The sequence below is a fragment of the Stegostoma tigrinum genome, chromosome 2, assembly GCF_030684315.1.
Source record: "Stegostoma tigrinum isolate sSteTig4 chromosome 2, sSteTig4.hap1, whole genome shotgun sequence".
In the NCBI taxonomy this organism is placed as follows: domain Eukaryota; kingdom Metazoa; phylum Chordata; class Chondrichthyes; order Orectolobiformes; family Stegostomatidae; genus Stegostoma; species Stegostoma tigrinum.
The window spans coordinates 67119263-67132714 of record NC_081355.1 but is presented as its reverse complement, the minus strand read 5'-3'; the positions used below and the strand labels follow the sequence as shown (position 1 = coordinate 67132714).

Sequence of the window (13452 nt, the reverse complement as noted above, 5' to 3'; positions counted from 1 at the left end):
TAATCTCTTGTTGGACATGGGCATCACGGGCTGGCCAACATTTATTGTCTATGCCCTTGAGAAGGTGATGCTGAGCTGCCTTCGTGAACTGCTGCAGTTGACCCCCAGTGCCCTTAAGGAAGGGAATTCCAGGATTTTAACCTAGTGACAGTGAGTTAAGCAATAAATCACCTCTGCCGTCAGCTTCGCTAAACTCAACTTATCAGCACAACCCAGAAATCAAGTGTTTGTGTGAGTCTATCCAATATAGTCTTGCACTGGATTATGTATTTTCCAACTGAGCCATCTGTTGAGCCAAATATATTCATCATGCTGTGAGCACAAATGAATAAGAAAAACAAAAAAAAATACTATGATTATCTACTAATTTTTTCTGCAATGCTGATTTTCCGCAAATTAAATCAATTGCTGATATAATAAATTTCTTTTTTCTGAACTTCATTGAACTATTTCAGCTCTGTTAGTAATCTGTTCTTTCTTTCCAGATGTCAATGACTTGTTAGTCTTTTCAAGCTTTTTTTTCTTCTTACGTTTAAATTTTCTAACAGTAGTCCTCTTTTCCCTGACTGGCTATTGAGTATGCTGTTTTATTTTTATTTGGAATAATTGCATTCCAACATTTCTTTATGCTTATGCCTGCTATTCTTGTGCCAAATTACACACTGAAATTAACTTCTGTCTTTGTTAGTCATGTGCTTATCATCTGTATTTTGCTGTAAGAGCCTTCAGGGTGCAGAAAAGTACTGCAGTCCTACTTAAATTAAACATCAAAAGCCCAGCTGCATAACAGCAGAACCCCAGAGCCAATGCTTTCATGCCTTTCAATATAATAGTCTACTGGAAATAATAGTTAATTAATGCTTATTTACTATGGCTAATGATAACTTTATTTTCCAGCAATATGGCTTTCAGTTTATCTTATTTATATTATAAATTAGCACTATAATTACGTGAAACAATCTAATCAATTTTCTCTTAAATCAAGCCATTCTAATAAGCCAAGGATTCCTTTCTTCCCCTTGATATTGTACAAGTAAACATTTAAAGGGAAGCTTCTACTATCACCACTGGGTGAAAACATGACCATCTTGGCACCGAAATGGCAGGGAAAGCTAAATGATTTGTACCCCCTTCCACCTGAGCCCACAGCATTCTTAGGATGTGATAAAGTCAGCATTTATGACTTATTCTCACTGGGCTTAGAAAGGGTGGTGTTCAGCTAGCTTTCTGAACTGCCGATGTGTAAGCAGACACACAGTGTTGATAAGAAATAAATATCAAGATTTTGATTTAGCAACAATGATGGAACGGCAATATAGTTCCAAGTCAGAATGATGTATGACTTGAAAGGAACTTGCATTTAGTTGTATTTTCATGTGCCAGGCACTCTTGTACTTTTAGATAGCTACATATTTGGAAACTGCTGTCAAAGAATCCATGGTGCATTACTCTGGAAGGCCTACCACTGGGCATCGAACAAGGTTCATTAGGTAGGCCCTCTTATTTTGAGAAACTGCAAGAAACAGGATTGATCCTCTGTGTTTCGCAAATTTAATGTTCATCTTCTCCCTCCAGAAACGTCCCTTTTCCTTACCTCTCATTCTGCACCTATCTTGTTATTGGTTGGCATCTCCTCTGAGCCACGTAACTACACTATGATTGGAGATCAATGAGCAGCATTGATTTTCACTATTCATCAGAATGTTATCAATGAAATTTGACCTTGAACCTCTTGAACCTTGATCAGTGTCGATGCCCAAGACTTAGACAAAGATAACACGGTGTGAAGCTGGATGAACACAGCGTGCCAAGCAGAATCAGAGGAGCAGGAAAGCTTGACATTTCAGGACGGGACCCTTCTTCAGAAGAAGGCTCCCGGCTTTCCTGCTCCTCTGATGCTGCTTGGCCCGCTGTGCTCACCCAGCTTCACACCGTGTTATCTCAGATTCTCCAGCATTTACAGTGCCCAATATCTCTTAGACAAAGATGTTGGTTTTAAGAGACATACTAAAGGAAATAAATACACTAAGGAAGAAAGCTTTATGAAGGGGAGTCTGGAACATAGGGCCAGGACAGCTGAAAACACAGTTACCAGTACTGGAGGGATTAAAATCGAGGATATGTAAGAGAACAAAATTGGAGGAGCTCTGAAATTTAGAGAATGGTCAGGCTGAAGGAGATTACAGAGATAGAGAGTGGTGAGGCTATGGAAGGATTTAAAAATGTCTACGAAAATTTTAAAATTTATGTTGACAGACTGGGAGCCAAAGTAGGTCAAGAGGATTCATTTTGTTAATTTAGAATGTGGGTAGCAGAACTTTGGATAAGCTCAGATTGATAGTGGATGAAAAGAGGATTCTGTTTAAATTCACAGTTGGAATAATCCAAACCAATTCAGCCTCTTTGTTTAATGCCAAGGAACATTTGTAAATCTCACAATTATATCAAGCTTATCAAAATAAGAGATAAGATCGATATAAGAGTTGATAATACACACCAAGTATAAATGATCTGTCCCGTTCTATATGTGTAAAGAATGATGTAACAGTCTCCACCAAAGAACTGTCCGTAAGTACTGGGGTCAACAGGAATCCGACCATTGCTTTCAACTCGCCAAATCTAGAACAGAAGAGCAGTTCATCAATGCTTGCATTTACTTATATATTCTCAATAAAAGGCATCATAGAACTCAAAATAGTCTCAGTTTATCACATAGTTGATGAAATGTTTGTGAAGGATCCATACGATCTTCAACAAGATGTGATTTTGACATATGGAATAAGAAAATAGGAAAACTCACATTTGCAAAAACATGTTCCAAAATATTCCACATATAATGTATTAACATTGAGCTGCAATCACTGATATTTTATATATATAATGGTATGGTGGTTATGACAACAGCAATCCAGGTGCCCATGCTAATATTCTGAGCCTAAATTCCACCATGACATTTAGTGGAATTTAAATTTAATTAATTATTATATTCAGTTAATTTTTTAAAATTCTGGAATTGAAAAGTTAGAATTAGTAACAGTGATCATGAAACGATCATCACTTGTTGCAAAAATAGTCTGGTTCACTAATATTCTTCACAGAAGAAAATCTAGCATCCTTAACTGATCCGGTCTACGTGTGAATATGGACTCACAGCAATGTGGCTGTGTCTTAACTGCTCTCAAGGGCTACTGGTGATGAGCATCAAATGCTGACCTTGCCAGCAATGCCTACAACCCATGACATTATAAAGATTGATTCCCCATGTATTGTTTGGTAGCTGCTACCTGTGGGCAGGAAATGTTTAGCAATGATCTGTCCAATTTTGCTCACTACATTAGTTATTACGTGACTGCCATGGTATCAACCAGACAGATTACAGAGAACTCGTCTGTTGCTGTATAGTCACATTTTCACCCAACCGAGAAAAGGCTTGCCCTTACAGCAGAAGGGATAATCAGAATGACAACCAACTTTTGCTACTATCACGCATTCTTCAGCAAATTGTATGTTGCAACATTGAGAGAGTCCGAGGTAAGTTGTAATCAAGCCTTCCTGTCAAATTGTTAAACCACAAAGGGAGGAGCATATTTTAAAGAACTGGAATGCTAATTGCTCTTCACAATGTATTGAACAATATATTCAGCACCAACCTGGAGAGGTGGTAGCCCAGTTGTATTATCGCTGGACTGTTAATCCAGAAGCCCAGGTAATGTTCCGGGGACCTGAGTTCAAATCCTACTATGGCAGATGGTGGAAATTGAATTCAAGAAAAATCTGGAATTAACACTCTAATGATGGTTGTTCGAAAAAAAAAATCCATCTGGTTCACGAATGCCCTTTAGGGAAGGAGATCTGCCTACATGTGGTTGACTGTGTTAAACTGCTCCCTGGGCAATTAGAGATGGAGCAACAACTTGCCAGTGACACCCTCATCCTGTGAACGAATTTAAAAATAAAGCCACTTCCAATGTTATAGGTGGTACACCTCTCATATAATAGATTCAATAATCTAAAAATGATCAAAAACCACAATTGCAATAAAAGCATCTTAGATCATGATAATGCACTTAGGATGACCCTCACGTTAAATCGCCACCAGTCATTTCTCTCTCTCTAATGAGGGAGCAATCCTATGGTCCACTAGGACTAGGGTGATTTCACCTTTACACAAGACTTGTTTGTTTTAACATGGAGCCTTTTAATGCAGACATTCCAAAGAGCTTTGAGAACCCTATTTCAGATCCAGATCAGTTCATACATTACCCATTTGCACTTGCCTCGAGATGAATTATGTGCAGGAGATTCCTGGGGAGGGAGAGAGAGAGAGAGAGAGAGAGAGAGAGAGAAAGTATGTGTGTGTGTGTGTGTGTGTGTGTGTGTGTGTGTGTGTGTGTGTGTGTGTGTGTGTGTTAGGGGAGGGGCTTGCTGTTGCTACTGACTTTTCCACGAATCCACAGACACAGCAGTGAAGCTATCTTCGAAGAAACCATACCACATTTCACATCAGTCTGCGTGCTGTGTTTTGAAGTTTAATGTCCAGCAGCAAAACCAGCCATTCTGACAACTCCTTTAAAAGAGTAACTATGTAAGGCACATTACAGAATTGGGTGGGAGGTGGGTGGGAGTAAGGCAGAATTAAGGGTAGGCAGGGGCAGATAAATGAGGGGGCAGGGTGACAGGAATGAATGCAGAAGCTAGTTCAGAGAGAAAGGTTTGATTGGTGGTGAAGTAGGGTTGTGTCCAATAGGGTACAGGACTGGTGAAGTGGGCAGTCAATCCAGCAAGGAGTGAGGTGTGGGTCTAGTTGGGGAGGGTGGGTGTGGGATTGGGTTCGCAGGCACTGAGTAATGATGGGTCTGTGCGTAGTGCTTGTGGACCCTGTCTAGGAATTGCGTCAGGACAGCTGGGGAGATTGTGTGTCAAACACAATGAGGAGTTGGAGGTCTGTGAGTATCGGGGTGGGGGTAGAGGCTGTAGTTGGGGGATTTCAGCAGTGAGTCAGGGACTCAGTTTAATAGTTACCAAATGGTTTGAGTATATTTTTAATTCTCTAACATTCCCTGGTTAACTATCATTCTTAAGCAAGCCAGAACTCTCTTAAATCTCTGAATTCAAAGGACTTTCTCAAAGGGTTCCATACATAGGGGAATTACTATAAAGAAGAAGAACATAGAACACAGAACGGTACAGCACAGTACAGGTCCTTTGTCCCAAGATGTTGTGCTGACCTATTATCCTACTCTAAGATCAAACCATCCAGCAGACCTTACATTTTACTATCATCTATGTGCCTAACAGAGATGCTTAAATGTTTCTAATGTATCTGACTCCAGTAGCACCGCTGGCAGTGCATTCCATGTACCTACCACTCTCTGTGAGAAGAACCTACCTCTGAGATCTCCCCTATATCTTCCTCCAATCACCTTAACATTATGCCCCACTCGTAATAGTCATTTCCGCCCTGGGAAAAAGTCTCTGGATAGCCACTCTATCTATCCCTCTCATCATCCTGTACACCTCTATCAAGTCACCTCTCATCCTTCTTCGCTCCAATGAGAAAAGCCTCCCTCAACCTTTCCTCACAAGACCTGTCTTCCAGTACAGGCAGCATCCTGGTAAATCTCATCTGCACCCTCTCTAAAGCTTCCAGATCCCCCCTATAATGAGCTGAACAGAACTGAACACAATATTGCAAGTGTGGTCTAACCAGAGTTTTATAGAAGCAGCATAACCTCACAGCTCTCAAACTCAATTCCCCTGCCAATGAAAGCAAACACAACATACACCTTCTTTACAATCCTATCTACTTGGGTAGCAACTTTGAGGGATCTATGGACATGGACCCCAAGATCCTCTGTTCCTCCACACTGCCGAGAATCCTGCCGTTAACCCTGTATTCTACATTCAAGTTCAAACTTCTAAAATGAATGACTTCATATTTTCCCGGGATGAATTCCATCTGCCACTTCTTTACCCAGCTTCAGCATTCTAGGCAATTCCCACAGAGTCAGCTGTGTCCAGGACTCAACAGGGTGAAAACGCCTGACTCCAGACTCCACTGCTGCCATGTTGCTCTGGCCATTGGAGTATCCAGCTCAATGTCTTCTTCAATACATCAGTATGGAAAGCAAGGAGATACCCTTTACATGATGGATCTCATATAACAGCAGTGTTTATAAAGGGAATTCTATCAAAACTGAAGTTACAGCAAAGAGGAAAGGAATTGGATAGTGTGGGAGTGTGTGGTCAATTAACTGCTGTTTTTACCTTGTATCAAAAATACTGGTCAAAACTGCTGGTCCCCAGCAGTTCATGTTGAATATGGCCTGCATGATGGATTGATCCATGCAAACAGGAAAGGCCAATGAAATGGTATTGGCTGGCAGCAAAACTGCCCTCTGAGAAAGCGTACAGGCCATGAAATTGTAGACTGGACACTGTGATCAATGCTACCAACTGAGACAGGGTTTATTGCAGACAACCTCATTATACTCTGACAAGGGAAAGGACAAATTACCCAGCGTTTTCATTCTTGAGCACAATCCAACAATCCTGTTGGAAATACTTTTATGCGGACTCGATAAACACAAAATCAGATTTGGCTGAAATGACCATAAACTAAGCCGAAATGACTCCAGGTTGATTACGAAGATTGCAAGCATGAAGCATTCCCTCGGAACTGAAAATGTACTGTAAGCCAGCACTTTCAGGAAAGGATGGAGGAGGCGAGTGAGAACTGAACCTTTGGACCAAATCCAATCAGAATCTCTGAAACCAAATGGTACTATGAAGTAGGTCTTTAGGCCATCGCTATCCAAGTTTCATATGAGACAGCCATTTCTTTTAACACTGCACATGCATACATGTAATCACACACATTTTCTTTTCCTCTGTTCCACATGAGGATTGTGTTACCTCTGTCTTTCCTGAAGCATCATCCACCATGTTATGTTTTGCAGCCATCTGAGGAGAGGTATGCAGTTTTGAAGCATCAAATTCAATTTGCTTGATTTTTGCAATTCTCTCAGTGACATATACTTTTCCAAATCCCTCGCTTTGACCTTTGTCTTTCCAATTCTTAAAGAACTGCTTGAAGGTTGAGGGTTCTCCTCCTTCAGGAAGAACTTGAATCTATCATGGAAAGTAAAGCTTTAAAGTCAAGCTGAAGCAGATTTAAATACAGTAATTGCACAGCGTTAGCAGAAGTTGTGCAGGCCCCAATATCTTAGCAGCTTCTCAATATGCCCAATTTTCAAAGAGGCATTTTAGTGTTAACTTTTTGATTGTGCTTTATTGACTTCAGAAGTGACTTTTTTTAATTTTAACTGGAACCATATTAAATAACAAATTTTTCAAGGCAAGGACTATGGGTGAGTGGTCATATTCAGCATAAGGTAAACAATTGCAGGACACTTCTAAAAGCCAATTTCTGTAAGGTTCAAATTGATTTGAGCAATTTGGCTTATTCCTGTTTCTAAATTCAATGAACCTAGTATCATTTATTATTTTCAAACAAACAATGAACACATTCGAATCATTCTTTTAGTATATTCTGCTTATTATTTAATGAAATACTGCAGTTTCATTTTAAAGTATCTTACCTGGCTATTGGGTGGGTATTTCATTTGTTTTATAAAGTCCTCAGCAGTCTTCATAGCTGTCTTTCTCTCATTTGGGTTTGCATTTTTACCTAAACACCAAAAAATTCCATTTGCAAATCAGTAGAATGCAAAGTTATATCAGAGATAATGGGAACTGCAGATGCTGGAGAATCCGAGATAACAAAGTGTGGAGCTGGATGAACACAGCAGGCCCAGCATCATCTTAGGAGCACAAAAGCTCACATTTCGGGCTGAGGCCCTTCATCAAAAAAGGGTCTAGGCCCGAAGCATCAGCTTTTGTGCTCCTAAGATGCTGCTTGGCCTGCTGTGTTCATCCAGCTCCACACTTTGTTATCTTTGAATGGAAAGTTATGATTAGTACAGTTCATATAAGTTTGCATTCATTTTCTTTGGCATTTCAATATTATATTGCATCAAATTTATTATTTAAACCATTTTTATACAGGTTTTATCTTCATGATTGGGCAGCCTTGGGTCTTTTGCCACTCCAGAGAGCTTTTCAGACCAATGGAAGTCAACTATATTCAATGCACAAACACCTTAACTGTAAAGCTTTCACCTTGACTTGTATCAATCACAACCTAATGGATGATTGAACTGTGCTAGTCTTTTGAAACAAGGTAGTCCTACATTTTGTATATGTACATTATCTTCAAGAGAATTCATTTTTAAGGACTCCTTGTAGAATGTATATACAATGTTGTGACTGTACTTTGCTGCTAGTCTCCTTTGGGTTTATAACCTGTATACTGAAATTGAATGAATATCATATCTGTTTCATAAATTGCAACATATTGTTAATCAAGCTTCAAAATCTCTCCTCCCCCATGGCATCCCAAAACCAGCCCAGCTCGTCCCCTCCTTCCTAACCTGTCCTCCCACCTACCCACTCCTCCCACCTCAAGCCCCACCCCTCACCTCCTAACTACCAGCCTCATGCCGCTTCCTTGACCTGTCTGTCCTCTCTAGGCTGACCTATCTCCTCTCTACCTCCCCACCTACACTCACTTTTACTGGGTCCATCCCCACCCCTTTGACCTGTCTGTCTCCTCTCCACCTATCTCCTTCTTTATCCATCTTCTATCTGCCTCCTCCTCTCTCCCTATTTATTTCAGAATCCCCTTCCCCTCTGCCATTTCTGAAGAAAGGTCTAGACCTGAAACGTCAGCTTCCCTGCTCCTCTGATACTGCTTGGCCTGCTGTGTTCATCCAGCTCTACACCTTGTTATCTCTTGTTAATCAAAAAGCTGCCTTTTTAAACCACTGCAATACTTATGGTGTAGGAATACTCATAATACTATTAGGAAACTAGTTTCAAGGTTTTGACCTAGCAACAGCGAAAGATGCTGAATGGTGTGGAATAAAACGTGCAGGTTGTTGCTGTTGCCCTAGTCCTTTTATGAGATAGCAGTCATCAGTTAGGAAGATGGTGTCAGAGAAGCTTTAGTGAGTTGCCTATGGTACACACTGCGTGACTGTGATGAAGAGATGAATGTTGAAGCTGGTGGATGGTATGCCAATCAAGCATTCTGCTTTGCCCTGGATGCTGTCACATTTCTCACATGTTGTTGGAGCTGTACTCACCCAAGCTGGTGGGGAGTATCCCAATACACTCCTGACTTATGGGGCATTGCGGATGGGAGAGCTGTGTGTCACACAGTTGATCAGTCAACTTTATTTCCTTTGACACACTTCAACATGAAGATCCACCAGCGTTTTCTCACAGTAACTAAGAATGGGAGATAATTCATCTCCAGTGAGCAATTATTAGATTGTTACAATAACATAACAATAATGGAAAACATTGTGTTGCTGAGGCCTATTACACTCAGTCAGCAAGCAAGTTAGCATTATGGGTGTAAAACCTGATCAACAGTCTTAAATCATGCGAAATGAAAGGATGTAATTCTTTATGTCCTTATTTGTTGAAGCATCAGGGAGTGTTGAACAGGTTGCCAGTCAACAATAAATTCCCTACTGAGGTGCCAATTACACTCACTGAGAAAGGCAAATGATCAGGGCATGTGCTGGATTCATTGCAAGTAAGAGAAAGTGAAAGATATATTGTCAGAAAGTACAAGCTGTCCAGTTTCTTGTTGTTAAATATTTCAGAATTTGCTCAAATTTCTTTATCACAACGGGCTTTATTGAGAAAGGATGTGCATTTCACATGGCACAAGGACCACAGGCACCACTTGGAAATGGTGAAACAGTCACCATCGAAAGCATCAATTTGCAATTTTACAACCCTATGGAGGCAATTACCTGGGAGTTTATGCCTCTCAGAAAAGGTCTGAGAGCACATACACTACAAAAAGGCAAACTCTGGGTGTCACTCACCACTGATTTCACTTCAATGATACTATGGTGAACGGAAAGAATAGATACATCGGAAGTGCCAGCCCCCAGGTCAAGGATGAGAACATTGTGCTCTCCTCTTTCCATCTGGTTAGCACCGCCTCAGAGTTAAATGGAATGGCGAGTAGTACAGTTCTGTTCCAGTTTTCCAACTGCTTCCTGGGCCTGTTGCATCAGGTACAAGATCCCAACAACAAACAGCTACAACGGACAATACCGCTGATGACTGTGGGAAATCAAAGTTGTCTCCAGGCAGAATTATCACCACGAGATCTGGGTGTATCAGTAAACTACATGTGCATTATCGGGGTTCATAAGTTCACTCATCATTCAAAAATAATTACAATTTATTCTGGAAAGGCCATTGTTTGTGTATCTTCCCTTTAAGAAAATTTATCTTTAGAAACATCATGTGATGTATGTACACAATATTATAACTGCTTGCCAAATTGCTTTGGATTTGCATGCTGTAACTATATAAATCAGTTGACTTGCTGTAATGTCTGCCTCATAACTTGTCATCTTGCTGCTTTAAATAAACTAGCCCAGAGAGTTAATCATTGCTGATGAATGATAAATTATTAGAAAATTATCATTTACATAAATGTGATACCACTAAGAAGGCTAAGGACTGATATAATTCTAAATTCTCTCAACTGAATAGTGTTGTCACTATGAGGAAAATGTTTTTTTCCATGATCTCTCTGACAGTAACAGGCGTGATAACCCTTCAAAATGCTTGATTGAGAAACCAAACGTGCCTAATTGACTGAAATGCATCACAGATGTTTTCCACAGGGATAATATCCATCCATCTCGATCTCAAGCTTTTGGCAAAAGTCAAGGATTGTTGAATTCTCAACTGTGCATGAGGTTACAGCAATAATGCAACTCACCAACATTACATGCACTCACCAGCATGTGAAATGTTGCTCAATTGTCCAAAGATTGCGTGATGTTATCTCGCAGAAAGGAAACTCAATAAACCTACAAGCAACACCCTGTATCGTCCCACTTCAAGTGAAGATTGCAACTCCCTGTCTTTAATCCCTGAGCCATAGGACAGAGTCAATATCAACATTACCGTGACTTACTGCGGATTTGTATGACTTTGTTAACAGTGGTGGCGCTTGGCACAAAGGATCAACTCACTTCAAATGTATCCTTCATCAACAAGCCAGTTTTTTTTAAAGAAAATCAGTTTCACCTCAATGACCATGTAAATTTTCCCACCCCTCCCTCCAGTGGACAGTCAGAAGCTGGTTAATAAAGGACAAACAACTCTGAATTTCCTACTAGTTGCACCTCAGAAGCATCGTAATGAGCAGCTGAGCTTCCCGTAAAACTCGTGAGTGCTTGGAACCAGCTTCCTTCTCATCATGGCAGAAGAGCAGAGACCATCATTTGTTGTAGAGTGAGCTCCACCTACTGGAGACTGGAAGTTTTGGCACCAACCACTCCTCCCTTAACATCCAAAAATTAAGAATGGATGCACGTTCTCAGACACAAACATTCTGAGAAGCAGCAGTTGTCATCACCAGTTTAAGCTCCCTCACATATATACATATTAAATTTAGTGCCCTTGTATTTCAGAAGGTGCAGAACAATGTCCATGCAACAGCACCTTAAGTTTACATTGCATTGACATGATTAGATTAGATTAGGTTCCCTACAGTGTGGAAACAGGCCCTTCTGCCCAACAAGTCCACACCGTCCCTTGGAGCATCCCACCCAAACCCATCCCCCATATAACCCACACACCCTGAACACTACAGGCAATTTAACATGGCCAATCCACCTAACTTGCACATCTTTGAACTGTGGGAGGAAATCCACGCAAACACGGGGAGAATGTGCAAACTTCACACAGGCAGTTACCTGAGGCTGGAATCGAACCCAGATCCTTGGTGCTGTGAGGCTGCAAATGTCTTGAGTAATGTGAATGCAAAGACCAGGCTTAAAGACCAGAATCATATCTCCTGTAGCATTTAATTTGAGGGCAACTTTATTCTGAGTTTTTTTTCAAAACTCATTCAAGGGAGGTGGACATGAGACATTTCTAGCTAAGCCACCATTTATTGCCCTTCTTTAACTTCACTGGAGAAGGTGGTGATGAGCTAAACCACTGTAGCCCTTGTCATGCAGGAATACTCATAGTGCTTTTGCGAAGAGAATTTCAAGATTTTGATGCAGCTACAGATAAAGAAATGTACTGCCCTTCTGAGTCAGATGGTGAATGGTTTGGAATGAGCCTTGCAGGTTGTGGTATTTCTGTGTATGTCAAAGATTCATGGTGAGTTGTGGCAATGCACCTTGTTATTGGTACACACTGTTGCCACTGTGTGTCAGTGGTGAAGACAGTGAATATTGATGGTGGTGGATAATGTGCCACTCAAGCACATTGCTTTGCCTTGGATGTTGTCACATTCCTTATACTGGAGTTACACACATCCAGGTCATAGAGCATAGAACATAGAACAATACAGCGCAGAACAGGCCCTTTGGCCCTCGAAGTTGCACCGACCTGTGAACTAATCTAAGCTCCTCCCCCTACACTATCCCATCATTATCCATATGTCAGTGGGGAGCAATCCTGGCTTGTCCCTTCTGAAGGTAAATGAGGATGGGCAATAGATGCTAACCTCCCAGGCATGTCCACATTTCATTGATGAGTATTCTTGCTCCTTTTGGTCCCTCTGTCTTAAAGTGGCAACAATTGTTTCTAACATTATAATTAGCTCGGCAGTTACTATTCCATTTGTAGACAGTAATATTGATTATAAATAATGATCTGACACCAGAGAGTGCAGGTTTTGTTGGCTGTGGTGAAGTAAGAGCGATCCGAACGAGAGAATTAGCTAAAGATTAAAGGATCAAAGACATGTCATGGAACTGTTTCCAAACCAGCAACACCAAAAAAGGTCATTTGTCTGATGTGTTTGAGATCGATCCCATGCACTAGGCTCAAATTTATAATAATTTTTCTGCACTACAACCTAGTAAATAACACTTTAAAAAGTAGCTCATTGGATGTAAAAGATTTTTGGGGCATACTGAGAATGTATTAAAGCTCTATGCATTTGAAAGATTTTTATTTCTCGTTTGTTAACTCAAACTCAAGTGATTTTAATGTTAATGAGTCATATCTTTTGGTCTCGCAGCTTGCTATGTATCATTTTTATAACAACAGTGTTGTAAATAGGAAAACAAAAGGGCCTATAGTACCAATAATACCCTGTTGCTGGTGGTGTTGTCTACAAAAGCTTTTCCTAACATCCTGGCACAGATGGGTAAGACCCAATGGCTAACAGTGTGCAAAGTGAATGAAATTTATTACAGAGTCTAGTTTTCTCGAGGAGAATTAGGCTCTGTACTTAGGGAAAAAGGTCTATATCTAACCAAAACAATTCAATTATGTGCATAACATGTCTCAACAATACAGATGTGAGATGGCCTGTTTATATATTGGGAA

At 40.5% G+C, this 13452-nt stretch overlaps 1 protein-coding gene across 2 annotated transcripts in view; it reads right to left on the bottom strand.

Moving 5' to 3' along the window:
• The window catches only part of scin (scinderin), a 117069-nt gene that overhangs the window by 42347 nt on the left and 61270 nt on the right, over positions 1-13452 (bottom strand). For both annotated transcript variants that reach the window (XM_048556190.2, XM_048556199.2), the window contains 3 exons: positions 7602-7690; positions 6916-7131; positions 2498-2619 (listed from right to left, as the gene is read on the bottom strand). In XM_048556190.2, the coding sequence (XP_048412147.1) occupies positions 2498-2619; positions 6916-7131; positions 7602-7690 (427 nt within the window). The remainder of the gene's footprint in view (positions 1-2497; positions 2620-6915; positions 7132-7601; positions 7691-13452) is intronic.